General features: G+C 43.9%; 1 protein-coding gene across 1 annotated transcript in view; it reads left to right on the forward strand.

The window, feature by feature from the left end:
* LOC126426594 (neuralized-like protein 4) overlaps positions 1-24,482 on the forward strand; it is a 294,930-nt gene that overhangs the window by 187,211 nt on the left and 83,237 nt on the right. Inside the window, exons 21-24 of the mRNA XM_050088488.1 lie at positions 5,698-5,819; positions 5,904-6,014; positions 10,376-10,556; positions 19,799-19,963. Of these exons, the coding sequence (XP_049944445.1) occupies positions 5,698-5,819; positions 5,904-6,014; positions 10,376-10,556; positions 19,799-19,963 (579 nt within the window). The remainder of the gene's footprint in view (positions 1-5,697; positions 5,820-5,903; positions 6,015-10,375; positions 10,557-19,798; positions 19,964-24,482) is intronic.

Raw genomic sequence — 24,482 nt, forward strand, 5'->3', positions numbered from 1 at the left:
TTTTTAATTATTCCGCTATCCTCTCGCATTACATTAATGTGGCATAATACTAATTAATATGTCTTTGGTGCATTCGACTGGCACCTATACTAATTAATATATCTCATTTGTCTGTGCAGATAAATCCTGTAGGCACCTACACAAATAGAACTGGAGCTTTTTGATAAGCTTTTTGATAAGTATGCACTGGGAGACAGTATCAGAAGCTCTTCTCAAATCCAGAAGACTTGCACAGGTTATTTTCTTATTCTCAGAAGAAACATACATTTCTGCGATGATGATTTGAACTGATTTTAAAGTAGAAATATGATGTCTGAAACCGTATTATGGCGAGCCAAGTGGATTATATTGCTCAAATTGCTCATTCGACTGTTTGTGCGTACAGCTACTGATAAATTTTGATATGTTTGGTACGAGTGAGATGCGGCAATAGTTATCAGGAGGTGCTTTATCGTTTTTCGTGTGGATAGGTGTTAAAATAGTAATTTTGAGGCAATGTGGAAGATTTCTTTGTAAGGCATACAGTTGGTGATTTTGGTTACTGTCTGTAGAATTTCTTGTTGACTATTATTATTATTATTATTATTATTATTCCTCCTCCTCCTCCTCCTCCCCCCCCCCCCTCTCCCCCCCCCCCCCCCCCCCCTGCCCACAATCTCTCACGTTGCCTGCATCCTTGTTTATTGTTGTTGCCAACAAAACCTTTACTGGAAATTAAAGTTGCTTAAATTGAATGGATGAATGAGTTGGGATCATTGGAACAAGGGGTATGAGAGACCATTCCTGTCACTGGATCTGTGAGAATAGTAGCTTCAATGACAGTATTTCACATAGTTTTAATCTGCGAAAGGGCAGGATTACAAAGTTTTGGACCATTCAAATTGTGTAGTTGTATTCTAATCGTAAGCTGGTAAGCTATAAATACGACATTCCTGTTTCTCCTTAAATTCGACTGCAAGAAAGAAAACAAAACACCATATTGTTGTTTCAGAATTGTTGTTTAAACCTATATGTGAGGAGAAGCAATTTGTGTAATGGTTTAAATGCCCTACTACCGTATTTAAAACTGACTCCAAGAAAGAAAATGAAACCACAGCCGTCATAAAGCTTGCTGTCTGGCGTGAGCAATGTTTAATAATGTGTGTGTTGCTGTTACTGTCATCATCATCAACAACAAGAAGTTGTGCAGTTCCCATTCAGTGTCTAGAAGCGTAGGGCTCTCCAGTCTTCTGTCTCCCACCGTCTCTACATCTCCACATTGATCCAGTCTTCTCTTCTCTCCGTCTATGCAACAAAATAAAAGGCTGATTGTCTTCAAGCCATATGCTTTTGCTTCCTTTTACATACGATTCATCCTCATTGGTGGCTGTTTGGGATCTCATTACTGCACGTTGCCTGCTACACGTGTCACAGTCATCTGCAGAGTATACATGTAGATGTAGAATTATCTGTATATCTCAGTGTCTGTTTGCCGACTACTTTGTCTGTCTTTAATTTTTTTTTAACTTTTATAGTCATTTCTAATTAACTTGCACCTTTCTCAATTTCTGTAATCTGCCTAATGTCGTGCTCAGTTGAACAGTGGAGAATATGGGACGGAATAATAATGGGAAAAGGACAGATTGCTGCTCACCACTAGAGGAGGCATTGGGTGGAAGACAGACAAACTGAAGAAAGCTCTTCGGTGCTGAAAATCATAACGGCCTAAAGTGTACTGTTATCAATTTTGAGATTGTAGCGTGTACAGGTGCTCCTGACATGTGTCGGTCTCTTGTCGAATTATTTTTATCTGTATCTGTCAGTCCACATTGTTTATACGAACATTGTCCAAAAGTTACCTCACAGATTTCTCAGATGCCGATTGCCGTAGGGGCCGAAAGCACAGAGCGTAATTTCGTTGCTTCGCACTGCTCAGTTGTCATCTTCCTTGTTCCACCCTCAATGAAGTGAGGGAAAACAACTGTTTATAAGCCTCTGTACGACCTCGATTCCTCTAGTCTCGTCTTCGCAATCCTTTCACGTGTACATCAGTGGCAGTAGGATTATTCTGCAGTCTGTTGCAAATGCCTGCTCATTAAACTTAACAGTGTTTGAGGTAGTGGAAATTTCTTTACCTGTCAGTAAACTATTATAAAAAAATGAAACACATACTGCCAACCTTGAGAATTTATTTTTTGTGTAGATACCAGTTCCGGCACTTCAGTGCGCCATCTTCAGGTTTCAGTTCGTGCCGAAGGGGTTATTGCGGTACATATTTACGATGCATCGGTGGCCGACGTAACTGGCTTACGCGGACTACCTGTAACTGTGATGTCAGCACTCCGACCGTTGACGGCCAACTGATCGGAATGCTAACATCGCAGTTACAGGTAGTGTCCATAATCGGTTATGTCGGCCACTGATGCGGTGTATATATGTGGGTGGAGGTAACACCGTCAGTGTCAACTGAGTCGTGGAGGTAGCGCACTGAAGTGCCGAAACTGGTAGTTACACGATAGGTAAGATTGTAAGGATGGCTGTAGGCGTTTCATTTTCTTAAAATAGTAAACCGCCGTGGTACCCGAGACGTCCAATCGAAAAGATGGACGTACAAAAACCTATTGGTAAACGGTTTAGCAAGGACACCTTTGAGGTTCTTCAGTGCATTCTTTTAATCTGATCTGTTGGGAATGCAAACACTTAAAGCAGTGCTCGAGACTCGGTCGCCCCAGCGCCGTGTACGAGGTCTCCTGTATGTGTCGGATACACTTTCCTAGAATCCTTCCAATAAACCGAAGGTGACCGTTTGCCTTCACTACAAATGACCTACATGCCCATTCCGTTTTGTGTCCCTTTGCAACATTGACCCTAAATATTTAAGAGACGTAACAGAGTCGAGCAGCACAGCACCTAGAACGGCAATCGGTCACTTCCGTCAATTGACGGAACTTTCTGTGCCGAGATGAGAGTGGCAACAAACACGATGTAATACAGTCTCTTCGGGCACGCTTTATCGGTGGTGTTGCCGTTGTACCTTCATTTCCTAGAGATAGGTTTCTGAACTGACGGTCGCATAGTCATCTGTGATAATTCCTTTCACATTCGAGCGTCATCCACAAAGTAAGTTCTGTTTCTATTTCTGTCTGCGACAGCGCTACGATCGCAGTTCTAAGCATGCGCAGAAGTTACTCCGACTCGAGGAGGAGACGTGTACACCATTTTCAGATTGCTGCTGCTGACGTGTGCTTTGTAGTGCTTCTTTATAATGTCACGCGTAATTTAAAATGTCGCCGTGTGTGAAATCAGATCTGTGGTTCGTTTTCTAAATTCAAAGAAAGTTAAACCGAATGAAATTCATCAGTAAATCTGTGAGGTTTACGGGCAAATTGCTAGGAGTGATTCAATGGTTAGAAGATGGGTCAGACTGTTCAATGGAGGACGTGATAAAGTTTAAGATGAAGAACGAAGTGGATGCCCGTCTGTGGTTACTGATGAACTGGTTCACAGAATTGAAGAGAAGATTAAGCACAACTGTAAGTTTACACTTAGTGCCCTCCCTATAGAAGTTCCGCAAACCTCACGATCTGTCCTCGGTGGTCGACACTTCGACGATGATGGCAAGCTAAAAGGACACGTTATCACACGGTCAAATACACAGGTGGCAACCTTCTACGAAGAAGGCGTACAAAAACTTGTTCCACGCTATGACAAGGGCCTACAAAATTTCGTAAGCTGTATAGAAAAGTAATGTAGCAGTTGTAGATTTTTGTACAATAAATATTTTTTCTGTATCTGTACACATTTGTTTTATATAACCAAATGAAACTTACTTTGTGGATGACCTTTGTTTTTTGATAACTTTTCCACAATTGTCAAAGTGTGGACCCTTCCCGTGAATTCCTGCACCTTGTCGTTTTGTGGTAGGTTCGTGTTGGTAACACTACATCTCGACACCTGTGGTCAGTTTTTCTGTAACCCTTTCAGACATCAATTTTTTGTGCAGGAAGGACACTTTTTCTTCGTGGTTTAATGCTCTTGGGGTCTTTTTTTTTTTTTTTTTTTTTTTTTTTTTTTTTTTTTTTTTTTTTTTTTTTTTTTTTTGCAAGATTTATGCAAAAATGTGTGCCCATTTTAAAATCATGCAAAAATAACAATCATGCAAAATAACAATCATTTGTACAGTGGAATACAAGTAACTACCCAACCACTTCCAGGTGTTCTGGCAGTCACAAAGCGCTGCGCACTGCTACACTGACTTGTTGAAGTATTTTTATAATGGTGCCCAAAAGCTGGCAGGACTGACTTGTGTGTACATGAGGTTTCCACTGTGGAAAAATATTTCTGTTGCTAATAAGAGACAGTGAAATTTAATGTACATAGTTGAAGCGAGTGGGTACAAAAGGGGTAAGAAATGGTCTACATTTTGCATTTCACTTCAGTTGCAGCGAGTGCCATCGTTCTCGTTCGGTAGTTGAGGTTTGCGGTACATACTCTGCACACACATTTCTCTGCTTCAGAACATTATGTATCGAATGCACTTCATTACTGCATCAACATAACTCGTAAGCCGGGAATGAAGTTAGTCTCGGACCTTCTCAGACGGATAGCGCGTCGTTGTGTAATATATGTAAAAAATTTCTTAATAGGATCAAATACAGATTTAGAATAGCTACTAATCAAATTTTCACTGACACTAACAAGTGGTTTAAAGCTAATTCACTGTCTTTAAACTTTCAGTACAATCACTATATGCAGTTCAGAACCTGTAAAGTTTTCCTTCCAGCATGTGCATAACATACGAAGACATGCAGATCGAAGAGGTTGACAGTGTTAAATTTCTGGGATTAAAACTCAATAATAAATTCGTTTGGGAAGGGTGTATCACAGAATTGCTTAAGCGCCTAAACGAGTCTGTATTTGCAGTGAGAATGATGTCAGATGTAGGAGAGAGAAATATAAAAACACTTGCTTACTTTCATTCTCTTATATCATATGGGATCATATCCTTGGGCAACTCATCAAACCAAGCAAAACATTCTATGGTGCAAAAGTGTGTGATAATAATAATTTGTGGTGTGAATTCGAGAACGTGATGTAGGAATCTGTTCGAGGAACTTTGTATCGTAACCTCTCCTTCTCAGTATATTTATTCCTTAATCAAATTTGTTGCAAGTAATACATCTCTATTTCCAACCAATAGCTCAATGTGTAGTATGAATACTAGGAATAGGAACAATCTACATAAAGACCTTAAATCACTTACCTCGGTACAAAAAGGGGTCCAATATTCGGGAACACACGTTTTTAATAAATTGCCACCAACCATTAAAAACTTGGTTTCAGATCAAGAACAGTTTAAACAGAGTTTGAAGGACTTTTTGATAAGCAACTCCTTCTACTCTATAGATGAATATCTTAACAGAGACTGTTGGGCCAGCTTAAGTAAAAATGTGCGCTTGATTTCAGTTTTGACAGCACTCGGTCACAACAGTCAAGATTAGGTATTTCGTGAGTGATAAATTTATTAATAGTGCATAACAACGATTCATTCTGACAGCGTGTTAATTCTGTAAATATTAGCTGTTCCAGTTGACCACATCGTATTCACCTATTTCGAAAATCTCCTGACAAATATTTTACGTTATACTTTCTGACACGTCCCACACCCACGAGAATCGTCTCATCTTTACGATATTCGCGCGTCTCCCTCCGGTACAGAAAGTCTATGCGGTGGTGGACCTGTACGGCAAGGCGGTGTCGGTGGCTGTGACGAGCGTGGGCGGGCGCGCGGGTGCGGTCCCCACCTCGCCCGGCCCGGTCGGTGTGCCGCCCCTCGCCGCGCCCGAGATGGCTTCCTCGCTGACGGCCGGCGGCACCGGCAACGGCGCCGACGGGGAGGACGGCGAGGACGCGGCGGGCGGCAGCGGCAGCGGCGGGCCGGACGACAGCCTGCGCTCCAGCCGGCTGCACGACTCGCTCGAGATCCTGCTGGACACCGCCGAGCCGGCGCAGCCCGCGGCCGACAGGGCTCCACTGTGAGTGTGCCGGCAGCGTTACTTTAAATGTTCGGGAGTGCAAAATTCTACGTTTGACAAAATGCAAAAAATGCTATCCTACACCTACACAGTCAGAATCGGTCAGCTCGTACAAATACGTGGATGCGACAATTTCTGTGTAGTGGTTAATAAAAAAGAAAAAGAGAAGAAAAGAAAAGAAAATAAAATAAAAGGTTGAAAATGTGGGAAGAAATGGTGAATAAAAAGGGGGTTTTAAAAATCGTTAATGACCGTGAAAAAGGGAAAGGATGAAATGCAAATCGGACTTCGTATTACAGAAAAGTTATCAGACTTTGTGATTCGGAAAAGCTATTACCGGGGTGGTCCTTGTGGCGTTTCTGAGCAAAAGTCAAACCAATCTCCACAACAAAAATTATTTGAAAAAGAACGGAGAATAACAAAATGTGATTAACAGGGGGAAATGGCGTAGATAAGAGTTCATCCTTTACCATGTTAACATGTCTTCCTTCGTGTGGCTCCAATTCTTCAAAAATCTCCTACTTCATTTCTGCGTGAAAAGTAGTAGCTGCTCTGAGATCTTGCAATCGTCCAGGAATCACTAATTTATACAAATCAAAATCGTCTTGAGACTAAACGCAATGTATTTTATGTTGCTGCTTCCATCCTCTGAATTTCATACAAACTTCCACAATACATCTGCACACCAATAAGTTGTTTTTCGTCTTAATCAGACCAAGTATAGCTAATAAGTTTTTACGTCTGCATTAAGCTTCCGCTCTCGAGAGACACAAGACGGATAGCAAAACAAAAAGAGTTACATTTTTAGTACCTTCATTTTCTTATATGTTTTCTCTGCCGTCAAGCGCTCATACAGCTGCTACGGTATAATTTATATCTGAGGGAACGAGTGTAGCACAGCCAAATTCAAAGTCCTGCTACATGTGGGTACGAGATATCGTACGGTCGCAGCAGCGCAGTCGTAGTGAAACTGTGATACGTCAGTAACAGTCCGGTCACATTAAGCTGACCACTGCCCGTGTTCGAAGTCTGTGTGCAGTAACACGGTAACAACTCGCAGACGGTAGGAGGCGGCATTAGCGGTATAGGCTGCACGGAGCATCTCGGGAGGACACGGGAAACGGTGCATTTTTTGTCTAAATGTGCAAACGGGGCAGTTTATCTGACGTCTGAAAGGGCACAGTCGTCTGCTTTTGGTCCGAGGGTGGAAGTTCTTCCCATACGGCTGAGTTGTAGACTATTTGCGTGCCGCCACTACCGTGCGTGGCAGAATGGTGCCGAGGCGGGAATGTCGCGTCACGGGCGACAGGTGACGGGGGCGAACGGTGGTTGCGGAGGTGTCTTCGGGCAAATAGATGTGAGACTGTCGAGCAACTGGTCGCGTGGACGAACTGACAGGCTGCTGACAGTGTCTCTTCGACAGACGTTTGGCGGATTTCGCCGCGTACGGACCTATGCGGCGGGTGCCCGGTTCGTGCACTGCCGTTCACTGACGACGAATGCCGTAATTTGCGTGCCGGCACCGCAAGTGGACGTACACCGAGTCGTGACAGGTGGCCTTCACGGACAAGAGGTGGCGCAAACCGTACCGGGAGGGATCATCACAGTCCGGGGAATGTTTTCGTGGCCTTACCCGACCGATCTCGTTGTCATGGAAGCGTAGTCGATCGACGTGAGTATTCGTCTATCCCGGAGGATTCTCACTGTGTCTTACTGTTCACTATGCACTTATGTTTTCAGTTTATCAAACTCACATCCCCGAGTACTGGAAACATTTAAACTACTGTACAACAGCACAATACACCAAAGCTGGGACATACGCAGTTGTTTGAGACTGCAATATCGTCAATTTTCTGAAAGAATCGTTATGTTACACTGAACTTGACAATACTGCAACCTACATCCTTCTCCATCTGGCTAGTGTATTCATCTCTTGGTCTCCCTCTACTATTTTTACTCCCACCCCGCCCCCCCACTTCCCTCCAGTACTAAGTTGGTAATCCCTCGATGCCTCACAACATGTCCTATCTACCGATCGCTTATTCTACTCAGGTTGTGTCACAGATTTTTCTCCCCTCTGCTATTCAGTACCACCTCATTTGTTACATGACCTACCCATCTAATCTTCAGTATTCTTCTGTAGTACCACATTTCAAAAGCTTCCATCCTCTTCTCGTCTAAACTGTTTATTGTCCATGTTTCACTTCCGTACATTGCAACACCCCAAACAAATATCTTCGCAAGAGACTTTCGAAGACTTAAATCTATGTACGATGTTAGCAAATATCTCTTCTTCACAAACTCTTTCTTTGCCATTGCCACGCTACGTTTTTCATCCTTTCATCTTCAGCCACCATCAACTAAATTCCATTATCCTGGTTTTATGTTGCCGATGTTCATCTCATATACTCCTTTGAGGGCACCGCCCATTCCATTCAGCTGCTCTGCCAACTCGTTTGCCGTCTCCGGCAGAATTACAGTGTCATTGACAGACCTCAGTTTTTATCTGTTGTCAGTTAACTTTAAATTCTACTCCCTTCTTTGTTTTCTTGTACTTCTTATACACTTTGTATATTTTACATAAATGTATGGCCAAGGTCTAAAAATAAATAATATCCTAATTTTGTAGGCTGCTGTAGATGGGAGATTAATCTGCTGAAACCGATAAAGCTAAATAACAATACCTGTCGAAGTGTTTTTCTTCTCAGTTTAGGGTTTTATGTAGCTGCTGGAGCAGAGTCAGAACATTTCACGAGATCTTTCAGCTGACGTAATACCTGACGTATTTGCCTTTTTCTTTTAATCCGGTTGCCACAGTTGATCATCTCGAAGTAGAGGTCCGGCTAATCGGTGCCACTAAAATCCTACGTGTAGCCGAGGAAAGACTTGACTTCTCCTCGTTTTGCAGCTGTTATTGGAACAAAATAACATAACTTCTACTGGTACTGTCAAAAATCACATCTTCTACTTCCATTTTACGAGCCTGTATTTCCTCGAACAGGTGTACAGATCGTTAGAGTGACTCGTGAATTAGAGTAGAAGACAACTTCTCATACTATCGTTGCACCTCGAAGACTCACCGTGATGTTCAACGTTACAGTATGTTTCATTTGTCTTACAATCATCTTGTCCTTTGTTTTCATTATTGGAGAGTGGAGTTGCTCTCTGACAGTCTGGCCCTGCCCACAGCAGGTGAAGCCATTTACTCGCCACCACAGCTCGCCATTTTCTCATATTCCACACCTCCCGTTTGACGTCTGTGTTAAGTACGAAAACGTACACCTCTGCGCAGTACGTGTTCCGTGACTTACTCCCTACTTCCTGTTTTTCTGTGACAATCGTCTTCTCTCGTACTACACGAGGAGTGTGAAGTGCCGCGCACTCGACTGTGCAACTGACGACTGAATTTTGCTTAAAAAACATTGTATGTCGTATTTATGTCCTCGTTCTAATCGGTGTTCAAAGACACAGTGTGTGGCAATGCTCCACTCGCAAGATTGCTGCCTCCCCTCCCTCCCTCTCGAGCATAAACAGGGCGGCGCTGTCACTGTGGGCAGTTATCAGTTTGCCTTGGCGAGTAATATGTGTAGATAAATGTTTAGATATAGGGTCAGTGCATAAGTTCGTAGCTGTTTTCCATAAGTTTAATAAACGTGACACATAAACATAACAGAGACTTCAGTCATCTTTCTCTGTTTACAACAGTTTGCCGATGCCGGGGTAACTTCTCGATTCGGCGACTGTGGAAATCGCATTCTTTTGAGGTGAAGAACTGCTCGAGCCACGTTCGGATCCTATTTTCGTCCGGAAAGACAGTTCTGTGAAGACTGTCAGATAAAGAGTGGAAAAGCTGAAACTCTGAGGCGTGAGATCACGTGAAAGAGCGGAATGACTTGTCTACCCGACTCGTGTACAGTGTTTCCTGTCCGCCTAGCAGAATGCGGGCAGGCGTTGTCGTGGAGTTGCGTCACTTTACACGGTCTTCCCAGTCACCGTTCCCGGATTGCGTCTGCGAGACATCTCAGTTGTCGGCAATAAACGTCGGCAGTGACGGTTACACCTCGAGAAAGCAATTCGTTCTAGACCACTCCGTCAGTGCTCCACCGGCTGCGCAACATTATCTCTTGTGGATGTGGACAGGTCTCCGTACGGCAAGTTGCCGCTCTGTTTGAACTCGATCGTTCCTTTATTTTATTTACGTTAGCATAAAGTCCGAGACTGTAGCACTGTCATTCAAAACGGAGACACTACGAACTTGTGCACCGACCTAATAATTGATGATCGTAAAGTTGATTATTTCTAAAATGACCTAATAACGTCAGCACACGAAGTCTGTCTATATCTTACGTCACGATGCCCAGTGAACCGACGGGGTCGGAAGGCGACACCTGCGAAGACGTCCCGGTCGTCAGGGAAGCCGCGGCGGACGACGGCGCTGCGGAGCTGGCAGTGGGCGCCGCACCGCCAGAGGACCGCTCGGAGAGGACGAAGGGCTCCGGCGGCGTGTCATCGTCCGACAAGGGCCAGCTGTCTTCCCGACAGGTGAGTGCGGAGGCCGCGCACCTCCCGGAGCTGCCGGCCGTGCCGCGTGTACCCGTCACCGAGCCTCTCCGTTCGCCCGGCCTCGCCTTGCCAGCCAACTCGTGCCGGTACTCGAGGAAGGAAATAAGAGTGCTATGCCGATTTGTAGTAGAGCCGTTTTCCGACATTATGAAATATCTCTGAGGAAACTGTCGACTCACAGCTGGCACGGACCCAGAAAATACTGTTTGTGTGATAGACGACTGATCTTTTATTCACAGAGTGTAGTGAGTGCTATCTACAGGGAGCTGGTTAATTGTTTATTTACTTTACACAATCACGAGAATGGCTACAAACTGAAACCAATTGGATGTTGAAATGTTAAAATATGTCCGGCTTCTCTGTGACGTGTCATCTTCGAGAAAAAAAGAAAAATAATGAAAAATAATATTTTTGGTGTTACAGATCAATTGTCGTCTTGCAGAATACGAATATACATATCCACAATACATAATGTGGATGACATTGTGCACAATGAAAAACCAGTGAAAGGCCGTGGCACATTTAACAGGTCAGTTGAGGAACGTAAGTGACGAATGCAAGTTACAGGTATATATGAGCTGTTAAATACACCGTACTGTATGTTAACGGGTGCTCATTGTGCACAATGTAAGCTGTATTATGTATCGTGGACGTGTGCTCGTATCCTGTAGTACGACAGCCGGTCTATAAGACAGTATACAGTGTGTTTCGTTTATCTGATGACCGCAGTTTTACAGGCCGGCCCCGGAAGCCGCACCTGCCGGTCGAACGGATCGGCCGGGGTCACTCGATCGGTGAAACGGGCATCACGAGTGTAACGGTGAAGTTTGCGAACAGAACAGTGGTGAGAGCGAATTAATCAATTCTTCAAAGAGTGTTTATTACAATTCGTATGTGTGTAGAGTCCACTCTTACTGTTAGGAGATTGTTTGAACTGAAGTTTCAAGGTGTTAGAGTTCAGAGTTGTGATGGAGTTTACAAATAAGTGAGAACATTTCACGAAACGGGAAGTGTTCGAGGCTAGAAACTTAAATGACGAGGTACGGTGCTCGCAGGAGCTCGTCACGATGACATTGCGTACCGCCTCGAAAATTTCCCTAAAAAAGTCTCTCGGACATCTTTTGCAGCAAACACAAATATTGTGCACCTCTGTACAGAGAAATGCTATCGTAAAATGGATCCTTACCTTATTCTGTTTTTAGACGAAGCTCGTTTCCATTTACACGGATACGTCGGTGTCCAAAACTGTCGACATAGGAGCGCAGGTAGGCCTGTCGCGCTTTACGAGGAACCCCTTCGCGATCAGAAAATAGGAGTGGGGTGCACAGTTAGTGGTGACAGAATAATGGGCCCAATTGTCTTTAATGACACTGTTATGAGCAAAATATATGTGCGAAACATTTTGTGACCGGCTTTTAATGAACTGAGTGAAAGAGAACGAAGCTTCGCATTTTTTCGACAGGATTTGGCGAGGGCCGATACGGCCGATGTTTCTTACCGCACAATTCACGGTGTGTTCGACGAAAGAATGATTAGTAACAGTATGTGACCAGCTAGGAGTCCCGATTTAACTTCGTATGATTTTTTATTTGCGGGGTGCACTGAAGGACAAAGTGTACATGACAAATCCTCATCCGATAGAGGAACTCGAGGATAATATCCGTGAATCGGTTAATTTGATATCTCAGAGAGAATTACATCGTGTGATTAATAATTTCTCAGTATTCTTTCCATTTTAAGGTGATGTGGCAGAGACAGGTCAGACACATCTTAACATTTCAACATGCACTTGAGAATGGCTAAAAAGTTGAAACCTTGACTGTGTAAAATAAATGAACAATTAACAGTGAAATGGCAGAAATTTCTTTCAAAAAATTCTATACATGTGTGGCCCCCCGTGCAAGAAAGCTCACGAAGAGCAGTTTGTTTGTGAAGCGTTTGGTTGCAGGTTCATCTAAGATTCTTTCAGGTGGGATAGTGCCACAGCTGATATTTTTATCCAGTAAAATTACAGTCAGAGTTTTATATGTGCAGCTGCTTTTCTGTTTCTACAGGGTGAAGCAAAATTTGCGCACTCGGGCTTTGCAGTGAGACTCCTCACGTGCCGGCGATAAAAAAAAAGTCTCGCAAAATTTCATGTGGCAGAAAAATGACGTTAAGGAGTGGCAATATGGCAACACACTTACCACATGTACAGTAACTATCTCTAACAGCACAAATAAGTAGTGCTGTACAGTTGGTCCAGTGGATTGAGTTTTGGGTTAGCGTGCAAGATGTCGACGGTTCGATCTCGGGTTGAGTAGTATGTTTTTTATTTGGTAAATGTAGTCCTGGTGGTACGGTATCTGGCATCTTAATTGGCAACAGCGATTGCAGCAGGTCCTCTAGAAAAAATTTGCACTTACATACTACAATCATAGAAATGGAAGATCGGTCAGCCCTTTCCACGTCGTACGCACGAATTTATTCGCACCACTTCATCTACTAGATGCCAAACCTGTTTTCTTTGTACCCTCCTCTAATGATCTCATAGATTAGGACCAACTATTATTCTTGCCTCATTCTTAGGGCCTACGTTACCAGTAGTACTAGCAACGTGCTTTGCGAACAATGTCCAAACTCGATTACTATTTGTATGGATCATCACCTGATCCCAATAATTATGCCTTTCAACACTGGGTTTGGTAACCGCATGCTGTTTAGTACGTACCTCAATACATTAATATTATTATTGTTGTTATTATTTTATCAATGGGATTGTGGAAAGGTCGTGTCTATTACCATTAGGCAAAAAGTGTAATTCGAAACCCAACATTTCACAATTAGCGGTATTTGGATAAATCGTACAGAACAATATCTGTCAGAGGGTTAAGGCGTGTTAGGTGGAACAACTGGCAGGACTGACAGCGTGTTTATACTGTTTGCGCTTTCCACCAGACAGGGACTGGTTGCCAGCGGAGAAACGTGTCTGTGACAGACTCCAGTGTCTACATCTACGTCTACATGATTACTCTGCAATTCACATTTAAGTGCTTGGCAGAGGGTTCATCGAACCACAATCATACTATATCCCTACCATTCCACTCCTGAACAGCGCACGGGAAAAACGAACACCCAAGCCTTCCTGTTCGAGCTCTGATTTCTCTTATTTTATTTTGATGATCATTCCTACCTATGTAGGATGGGCTCAACAAAATATTTTCGCATTCGGAAGAGAAAGTTGGTGACTCAAATTTTGTAAATAGATCTCGCCGCGACGAAAAACGTCTTTTCTTTAATGACTTCCATCCTGACTCGCGTGTCGTATCTGCCACACTCTCTCCCCTATTACGTGATAATACAAAACGAGCTGCCCTTTTTTGCACCCTTTCGATGTCCTCCGTCAATCCCACCTGGTAAGGATCCCACACCGCGCAGCAATATTCTAACAGAGGACGAACGAGTGTAGTGTAAGCTATCTTTTTAGTGGACTTGTTGCATCTTCCAAGTGCCCTGCCAATGAAACGCAACCTTTGGCTTGCCTTCCCCACAATATTATCTGTGTGTTCTTTCCAACTGAAGTTGTTCGTAATTTTAACACCCAGCTACTTGGTTGAATTGACAGCCTCGAGAATTGTACTACTTATCGAGTAATCGAATTCCAATGGATTTCTTTTGGAACTCGTGTGGATCACCTCACACTTTTCATTATTTATCGTCAACTGCCACCTGCCACACTGCACAGCATTCTCTTCTAAACTGCTTTGCAACTGATACTGGTCTTCGGATGACCTTATTGAGTACACGTGTCGAATTTTCTCACTGTGGATATGCGGATATGCTTCTGGTCTCCAGTGCATCTGACAACCAGGCCGGTGTTACCACTCATGAATATGCTGCCAGAAATCCTCGTCGACGCCGTCCGACTCAAAATATGTTTCGTCGTCCGGAGCTGCGCCTTCGGGAGTCGAGTTCTCTCCCTCCACCACTGCGTGACGGAGGTCGTCCGTGGACTCGCCGTACCCCGAAACTATTCTGGAGGCCGTACGCCGAGAACTTCGGCAAAGCACGGCAGCTGCGCGTCTCGCGAAACGCGGATGTTAACGTGCTGCACGAGCCCGGCCTGCACCCCGATCGTTATACTTTCGCACGACACCTGCACCCCACAGATCGGCAATGGCAGATGCAATTCTGTGAACGGTTCCGACAATAGGAAGCCGACTGTTAATTCGTGAACACCGTAATACGGTCGTACGAAGCGGCATTCACTCGAGGGTGTCTTCGATTTGCACAGTGCCCACCACGGGTGTGAGGTTAACCCGCGCCTCACCCGCAACCTCAGGTATCGAGTTCGTTTCGGTATTGACGTCTGGGCCAGAATACTGGGTGACGGGGGTTTGGGCTCCTGCGTGTTGCCTGACCGGCTGGTCTGGCAGAGGATACGGTTCCGACATGATGGTGCACCTCCACTCTCTGGAATTAATGTGCGACAGTATTTGGACAGAACATTTCCAGGAAAATAGCTCGGACGTGGAGGTCCAGTTGTATGGCTACAGCGTTCACCTGACTTAAATTCCCTAGATTTCTTCCAGTGGGGACACCTGAAGAGGCACATGTACTCTACTCAGCCAACGAATGTGAATGAATCGGTAGCGCGTGTTCGTACTGCTCTCGTTACTGTGGACGGAGCTCTGCTGCAAAGGATCCGGAGCTGTACGACACGGGGTCGCGAAATGTTTGGACGTGCGGGGAGGTCACTTTGAGTATCTGTCGTTCCGGGTTCCTGTTCTGTCAGCTTTGCGACCGGTGTGCGAGAAGACACCCTCTTTCCTGCTGTCGAATAAATAGTCGACAGAAATTAAACCCGAAGACAGTGCACTTGTTTACCTTACATTATCAAGTAAGTGCAGCTGGTTATTAGGAGATAACGTAGAACGAGGGGAAGGCAGCCCCTCTGCCTACGCCTACACCTACCTACACACATCAATCTTCTATATGTGGGTGGTCATCTTTCCCTTATTTTGCATTTTATTTCATCAAAAAATTTCCATTATTTTTATAATTGTTAGATGAAAAGGATAATTGCTAGACAAAAAGGATAATTGCTCAATATCTGTGTGTTGCTGCTCCTCAACGAATTTCTCGTTAGCAGAGTAGTGTGGCTCACGGTAGAAAACAGTGCTCGTGTCTGCCGAGTATGACGAGGCTCGATAATGTAATTTGGACACTGCTTCCAAATGTTTCTTAATCGGCTTTGTTATTTTCTTCATTGTTCACAAATTACATTTGAACTGTAAGGAAAACATTAACCACATTTTTACTAGACAAAACCAATTGAATTCACAGTCCAAACTCCATGTCTACTTCCAACTCGCTACTCCTTAACAGACTCTGTGCTCCGTACTATTTGTTGACAGTTACGAAGATATACAAAGATTACATTCAAAGATATTCACTATGTGATCAAAAGTATCCGGACACCTGGCTGAAAATGACTTAAGAGTCCGTGGCGCCCTCCATCGGTAATGCTGGAATTCAGTATGGTGTTGGCCCACACTTAGCCTTGATGACAGCTTCCACTCTCACAGGCATACGTTCAGTCAGCCGCTATAAGGTTTCTTGGGGAATGGCAGCCCATTCTTCACGGAGTAATGCAATGAGAAGAGGTATCGATGTCGATTAGTGACGCCTAGCATGAAGTCGGCATTCCAAAACATCCCAAAGGTGTTGTATAGTATTCAGGTCAGGACTCTGTGCAGACTAGTCCATTACAGGGATGTTACGCTATTGTAACGACTCTGACATAAGCCGTGCATTATGAATAGGTGCTCCATTGTGTTGAAAGATGCAGTCGCCATCTCCGAATTGCTCTTCAACAGTGGGAAACAAGAAGGTGCTTAAAACGTCAATGTAGGCCTGTGCTGTGATAGTGCCATGCAAAACAACAAGGGGTGCAAGCCCCCTCCATGAAAAACACGACCACACAATATAACACCGCTGCCTCTGAATTTAACTGTTGAAACTACATATGCTGACAGATGACGTTCACCGGGCATTCGCCATACCCACACCCTGCCGTCTGATCGCCACATTGTGTACCGTGATTCGTCACTCCACACAACGTTTTTCCACTATTCATCCGTCCTATGTTTATCCACCTTACACCGAGCGAGGAGTCTTTTGGCATTTACGGGCGTGATGTGTGGCTATGAGCAGCTGATCGACCGTGAAATCAGTTTTCTCACCTCCCGCCTGACTGTCATGGTACTTGCAGTGGATCCTGATGCAATTTGGAATTCCTGTGTGATGGTCTGGGTAGAAGTTTGCCTATTACACATTACAACCCTCTTCAACTGTCGGCGGTCTCTGCCAGTCAACAGACGAGGTCGGCCTGTACGCTTTTGTGCTGTACGTCTCCCTTCACATTTCCACTTCACTATCACGTCGGAAACAGTGGACCTAGGGATGTTTGGGAGTGTGGAAATCTCGCGTACAGACGTATGACACAAGTGACACCCAATCACGTGACTACTTTCGAAGTCCGCGAGTTCCACGGATCGGCCCACTCTGCTCTCTCACGATGTGTTATGACTACTGTGGTCGCTGATATCGAGTACCTGGCAGTAGGTGGCAGCACAATGCACCTGATATGAGAAATGTATGTTTTTGGGGGTGTCCAGATACTTTTGATCACATAGTGTACGTGCTGAGACAGAGGCTGTAATTATTACGTTCGAATTATCGGGTGCAAAATGGCAAGTGCATCACATACAGTCCTTTCTGAGGAAGAGATTGTTGACCTTTAAAGGAATCTCTGTATGACGACCGGAATGACAAAGATTTTGATGACAGTGATTCATTTGTAAACAATTTGAGTGAGACGATTATAGAACAGTCCACCCCATAGTATGTTTCAACAAATATCAAATAATGAAAAGTTTTGTATTGTAATGCTTTTGTAAATACATTCGAATGAAAGCACACTTCACATTTTAATGTACACAGTATTTGTCAGTAAGGTGTCTCATTGTTTCCACAAAGAGAGAGACACAATTCTCTATGGTGCACTTGCTGCCCAGGTGACAACACTGTAGATAAGAATGCACAGACACATCCCATGCATTATGGAGTATATCAACTTAGCTTTAAATTATGGTGTATCGGGTTCTTCAATACTTGATGAAAAATAAGGAGGTAAGTTGGAACAGTTCCATTACGACCTGTGTGTGAGCTCAAATTTCTCAGACATTCTAGCAGTGATCATTTCACAATACTCATAAATGAGTCGCACAAATGTTTTGTCGTGGATGAATTACGTGTCCTTCAATTGTTCTTATGAGTCTCAGTCTCACATCTCCTTTTCCTACAATTTGTTTTATCTACATCTGCACGACTGATTTGTAGTTCACAAATAAGTACATCGCAGAGGGTCTGTCGAACCACCTTCGAGCTGTTTCTGTGTTATTCCACTATTGAACTGTGTGTGGGAGACGCTATCACTTAAACTTTTCTCTGTGAACAATTATTTCTGTTATTTTATTATGATAATCATTTCTTCCTATGTAGGTGAGCCCCACCAAAATATTTGCGCTCTCTGAGGTGGAAGTTGGTGACAGAAATTTCACAAGAAGGTCCTGCCCAGTGAAAAGTGCCTTTATTTTAATGATTGCCATCCAAATTTGACTATCTTATCCGCGCTCTGTGGTACTCTCTCCCCTATTTCGTGAAAATACAAAACGAGCTGTCCTTCATTGAAGTTTTTTGATGCCCTCTGTGAATCTTATCTGTTGAGGATCCCATGCCATGCAGCAATACCCCAGAAGGAGGCAGACAAGTGTGGTATAGGTGTCTCTTCAGTAAATCCGTTGCACTTTCCTGCCAATAATTCACAGTTTTTAGTTCACTTTACTCACATCATTATCAGTGTGATCATTCCAGTTTAAGTTATTTTTAATTGTAGTCCTATTTAAAGCTTTAGTTTTGTGTGATTTATTGTGTAACCAATATTTAGTAGATTCCTTTTCTTACTTGTGTGGACGACTTCACACTTTTCATCATTTAGAGTCAATTGCTACTTTTCCCACCGTAGAGGTATCTTGTCCAAATCACTTTGCCATTGGTTTTGATTATCTGTTGACTTTAGAAAACTGTAAATAATAGCATCGTCTGCAGGCATTTCTGTAGATCACGAACAGCAGTAGACCTATACCACTTCCTTCGGGACTCTAAGAAATCACTTGTGTTTTACTCGATGACGTTCTGTCAGTTTTTATTGACAATGACTTTTGTGACAGGAAATCAGGTTTCTGAGTCACAAAACTGAGACGATACTCCGTAGGCATACAGTTTGATTAGATGTTGCTTGTGAGGCACGGTGTCAAAAGCGTCCTGGAAATATAAAAATACGGAATCAGTTTGAGATGCCCTGTCAATAGTTCTTATTACTTCGTGTGAATAAAGGGCGTGTTGTGTTACACGAGAGCAATATTTTTTGAATCTGTGTTGGCTATTTTCCAATAAATCATTTCTTCAAGGTAATTCATAATATTGGAATGCAGTGTGTGTTCCAGAGTTGTATTGCAATTTGACATCAGTGATACGGGTCTGCAATTCAGTGGATTACCTCCGTTTCCTGTTTAGAGTACGGGTGTGACCTGTACTACTTTCCAGTCTTTAGGCACATCCTTTTCATTGAGTGAGCAGTTCTATAGGTTGCTAAATACGGAGGTACTGTATCGGCAGACTCCGAAAGGAACCTGACCCGTGTACGACCGTGGAACGGACCTCCGATGTATGAATGTCGATCCCGTGCAGCTCTTCTCGTATTCCGTTGCCATCTTCTGATATTTGTTGCAAGAATTTTAAGGAGACGAAATCCTTCCGAGAAAATTGGCATCGGCAATACGGCCTTATCGCGACGCATAGGTGTCTGGCGACGCTTGTCGCAAAAATGAGACTGACCGCGGCTCGTTTTGCAGATGCTACGTAGCCTCATTTCTGCGACAGCCTGTGCCAAACTGTGTCGCCTGCATACGAAGTTGTGCTGCCGTGTGCCACACTGCGTCGCACCGTCAGTCGGACCTGCGTGTATTAGACGGACCTTTCTGTCATCTCTCATATGTTTACTTTGTTTCTGCAGCTGTTAGAGATGTTAACCTTACGAGTAGCACTCGTGTTTGTACTCGCGTCACGTCGACAGTCGGGTAACTCCGTACAACTCTCCCGTTACACTGTCGTCACAGGGCCAGTCGGACGCCGAGGCGGAGAGCCTGATGTCTTTCTGGAGCGAGCGCTTCGGTCGCAACATCGAGCTGGGGCCCGGCGGGCGGACGGCACGCCGCACGGCGTCCTATAACCAGGGGCTCGTCGTGTCGGACCGCCAGCTGCCGCGGGACCACGTCTTCCAGGTACGTGTGGGCGCTGTGCGGCACAACACTGCCTTCTTTTTATTTATTTATTTATTTTATTTATTTATTTATTGTTCCGTGGGACAAAATTAAGGAGAAGTCTCCATGGTCATGGAACAAGTCAATAAATGAAATTATAACACGATAGTAGAAACAGATAAAACGAAATATAAGAATTGTATTCAGGCGACAATTCGTAAGTTTAAATAAAGAAAATCAACAACCTCAATACTGGAATTTGCTTAATTTTTCAGCTCTTCCAGGAGCTCCTCGACAGAATAGGAGGAGTGACGCGTGAGGAAACTCTTCAGTTTAGACTTAAAAGCGTTTGGGCTACTGCTAAGATTTTTGAGTTCTTGTGGTAGCTTATTGAAAATGGATGCAGCAGAATACTGCACTCCTTTCTGCACAAGAGTCAAGGAAGTGCATTCGAGATGCAGGTTTAATTTCTGCCTAGTATTAACTGAGTGAAAGCTGCTAACTCTTGTGAATAAGCTAGTATTGCTAGCAGCAAACGACATTAAAGAAAATATATACTGCGAGGGCAATGTCAGAATTCCCAGACTATCAAATAGGGGTCGACAAGAGGTTCTCGAACTTACACCACACGTAGCTCGAACAGCCCGTTTTCGAGCCAAAAATACTCTTTTGAATCAGAAGAATTACCCCAAAAAATAATACCGTACGACATAAGTGTATGAAAATACGTGAATTAGACTACTTTTCTTGTTGAACTGTCACTTATTTCAGATACTGTTCTAATGGTAAATAAAGCAGCATTTAGTTTCTGAACAAGATCCTGGACACGGGCTTTCCACAACAGCTTACTATCTATCCGAACGCCTAGTACTTTACATTAGTGCTATTGTGTGGGACCCATAAAGAGGGGTTTCTTGATGTCGAAAGAAGTCTAACATAAACATTTTATTGACAGTATTATGAAAAGATAGATCAGTACATGCTGTGTAGTGGAGACGTTTAATTGCACACAGGCACGTCAAAGAGACTGCTAAACCGGTAAACTTCCAGTCTGAAGTCCTTCTCCTGAACTGGAAAATTTCAGGGCACAATGAGAGGTAGTTGAAATCCTGGCAGAGAATGTGAGTCAGTTGCTCCTGTTTCTCGGTGGTACTCAGTCACAAGGGGAATGCTGCTCTGTAGCTGGATGGAGGGACTTCGGGAGATGGTGGGTGACTGGAGAGATAAGGCACGGGAGATCTGTTTGTGTACCAGGTTGAGAGGGTAATCGTGGTCTGTAAAGGCCACAGTGAGACTCTCGGCATATTTGCAGAGGGGCCGCTCGTCTCTAGGGAGGCGACGGCCGTGTGTGGCCCTTCTGTACGGAAGGGACTTCTCGGTACGGAATGGGTGGTAGCTGTCAATGTGGAGGTATTGCCGGTAGTTGGTAGGTTTGATGTGGGCGGAGGTACAGATCTAGCTACCTTTGAGGTGGAGGTCAGCACCGAGCGAGGTGGCTCATAGGCCAAGAACGACCGGGTTGAGGAAATGGGGGGGAACGTGTAGAGGTTCTGGAGGAATGGGGTAGGGTGTCTCCACCCTCAGTCCATATCGTGAAGATGTCTTCAGTGAACCAGAACCAGGTGAGCAGTTTGAGATTGTTGGTGGTTAGATGTCCCACGAATAGGTGGACATAGGTTGCTTCCGTGCAGGTGTCTGTTGCCATACTCCAGATTTGTTTGTACATGATGCCTTCAAAGAAGAAGTAAATCTACATCTACACTTATACTCCGCAAGCCACCCAACGGTGTGTGGTGGAGGGCACTTAACATGCCACTGTCATTACCTCCATTTCCTGTTCTACTCGCGTACAGTTCGCGGGAAGAACGACTGCCGGAAAGCCTCCGTGCGCGCTCGAATCTCTCTAATTTTACACCCGTGATCTCCTCGGGAGGTATAAGTAGGGGGAAGCAATATATTCGATACCTCATCCAGAAACGCACCCTCTCGAAACCTGGACAGCAAGCTACACCGCGATGCAGAGCGCCTCTCTTGCAGAGTCTGCCACTCGTGTTTGCTAAACATCTCCGTAACGCTATCACGCCTACCAAATAACCCTGTGACGAAACGCGCCGCTCTTCTTTGGATCTTCTCTCTCTCCTCCGTCAACCCGACCTGGTACGGATCCCACACTGATGAGCAATACCCAAGTATAGGTCGAACGAGTGTTTTGTAAGACACCTCCTTTGTTGATGGACTACCTTTTCTGAGGACTCTCCCGATGAATCTCAACCTGGTACCCGCCTTACCAACAATTAATTTTATATGATCATTCCATTTCAAATTGTTCGGTACGCATACTACTAGATATTTTACAGAAGTAACTGCTACCAGTGTTTGTTCCTCTATCATATAATCGTACAATAAAGGATCCTTCTTTCTGTGTATTCACAATACATTACATCTGTCTATGTTAAGGGTCAGTTGCCACTCCTTGCACCAAGTGCCTATCCGCTGCAAATCTTCCTGCATTTCGCTACAATTTTCTAATGCTGCAACTTCTCTGTATTGTGGGTGAGGATACAATTAGTCGATCGAGGCGACTAGGTGGGAATTTGAAGGGGATATGGTTTACACTGTAGGGATGAGGAGAAGGAGAGAAGGTCTTTAACAACTCCTGCAGGGCTGAATTCATATTCTTGCGAACAAAAAACCTTGTCTCACAAAGCTCCTAGCAACCAGCACAAGTTGGTCTCAAAATTACTCATAATTTTGAAACGCATCCCTGTTGGTTTTTGAACACACTCTATAAATTTATTTCTGAGTGAATAGTAAGTTAATTTTTGAATGCGTGCATAGTGTACATGATGTCTGTCAGAGGAATCCTCGTCGCAACTAGAAATAAACTTTCCCGCAGGCAAAATGGGACCGGGTTATACGAGCTGATTGGAGTAAAGCTGAACCGCTGTCTGATAATGTGGTTGACTGGACTTGCCAACGATCAGCGCTGTTATCCATAGTTTCAGACTACCAGAGTGGAAATAAACGACTGACAGGAATAATGGGCAAGATAGATTAATTATTATCTTCTCAGTGTATCCAAGAAAATGAAATTTTGTCAGAAAATTTTTGGCCAGACCGCTACGCTAGTAAGGGCCGGTTGTACAGTCCCCGTCTAGCAGCCGCTTAACTTCTATTCTGGAAGTTCACTACTATCTTAGTATTGCCCCAGTTGGGAAATATCGTAGATCCGAGGCTGATGCACAGAGCAGTCTGAGTTACGTTGGGCAAGTGTGTAGTCTCCACGTGACCCGTGTTTACACTTAGTGATTTTGCTGTTTCCTCTTCGATTACTGCTCTCACGTCAAATGAAAAGAAAATTGGTTTCTGTGGCCAGGAGCTATCAAGTGAATTAAAATACAGTCACGTAATCACAGAAGGCTAATACACGTTATTAGTTTCATATTTTAGTTTATTTCCACTTCTCTGGCAGTCATGCATTAATCGCCTTGTAGAACAATGAAGTTAGTTTTGTCGGTTTGCTACAGAAATTTGACTTTTATTAACTTTCTACGCTGAGGCAGTCAATGTATTTGAAAAGAAAGCTTTGGTTCCTCACTATTGGCAAATTTCAACTGTTTGCTGCATTTCAGGTGCACGTTTTCATCTTCTAGCACGCATGGCATTGTGCCACAATAAAGAATCAAAAATGAGTTAATACAGTACTGGTACTCAAAGAAAATTTACATCCCGAAACCCACACTGAAAATCTTAACATCAGGTCGAGGCCTACTTCATTGGGAATCTAGATATAAGAATGTGCACTTTAAGTATGCGCTTTAAATGTCCCATTTTAGTATGGTTCACAAAACTCCGATGCTCTTGGAGTATCCTCTGACGTCTCTTTTCTTTTATGACATACGATCTTGTAATGTTTTACATGTACGAACATATGGGCTTCTTGCGTCGCAGCAGCTGCCAAAGCGCGGTGGCACCAGTTATCTGGCGCTCTCTGACGACTACTGAAATGAACTATTTCTAACAGGTCGCGGGAAAATATTGCGAATGGTGGTTTGAAAAGCGTTACTTTCAAAGTAAATTTCCTTTCTCCCAATTCCTATGTGTGAGAATGTACGATGAATTTCTTGAATCACAGAGCGTTTGATGACGAGCCATTTAGAAGTATTTCCAGCCCAGAATATCAGACATTCATGTCGTCATTATGAGCAAATTGATGTGGTGCTACGGGAAGCTCTCTCTCCTCTGCGGTGGCTAATTTATTTGTGGAAAACTTTGAGGACAAGTCACTGGACTCGTCTAAAATTTTTACTGGCACATTTGTGTGATATACCTTAAAGTGTAACACGCGCAAAAAATATCAACATTATATGTGAAAGCTTTGCTTTTCTTGTAGCAACACTATGTATATTAATTTAAAACATAAACTTTTCCTGTTTGTGTATCCGCGCTACTTAACAATGATGTTGCTATTAGCTGACTACATCACGTGTCCTGCGGTCTGAATATCCGCTGTCATCGGCTGGCGGTATCACGTGACATG

Source organism: Schistocerca serialis, chromosome 11 (assembly GCF_023864345.2).
Source record: "Schistocerca serialis cubense isolate TAMUIC-IGC-003099 chromosome 11, iqSchSeri2.2, whole genome shotgun sequence".
NCBI lineage: Eukaryota > Metazoa > Arthropoda > Insecta > Orthoptera > Acrididae > Schistocerca > Schistocerca serialis.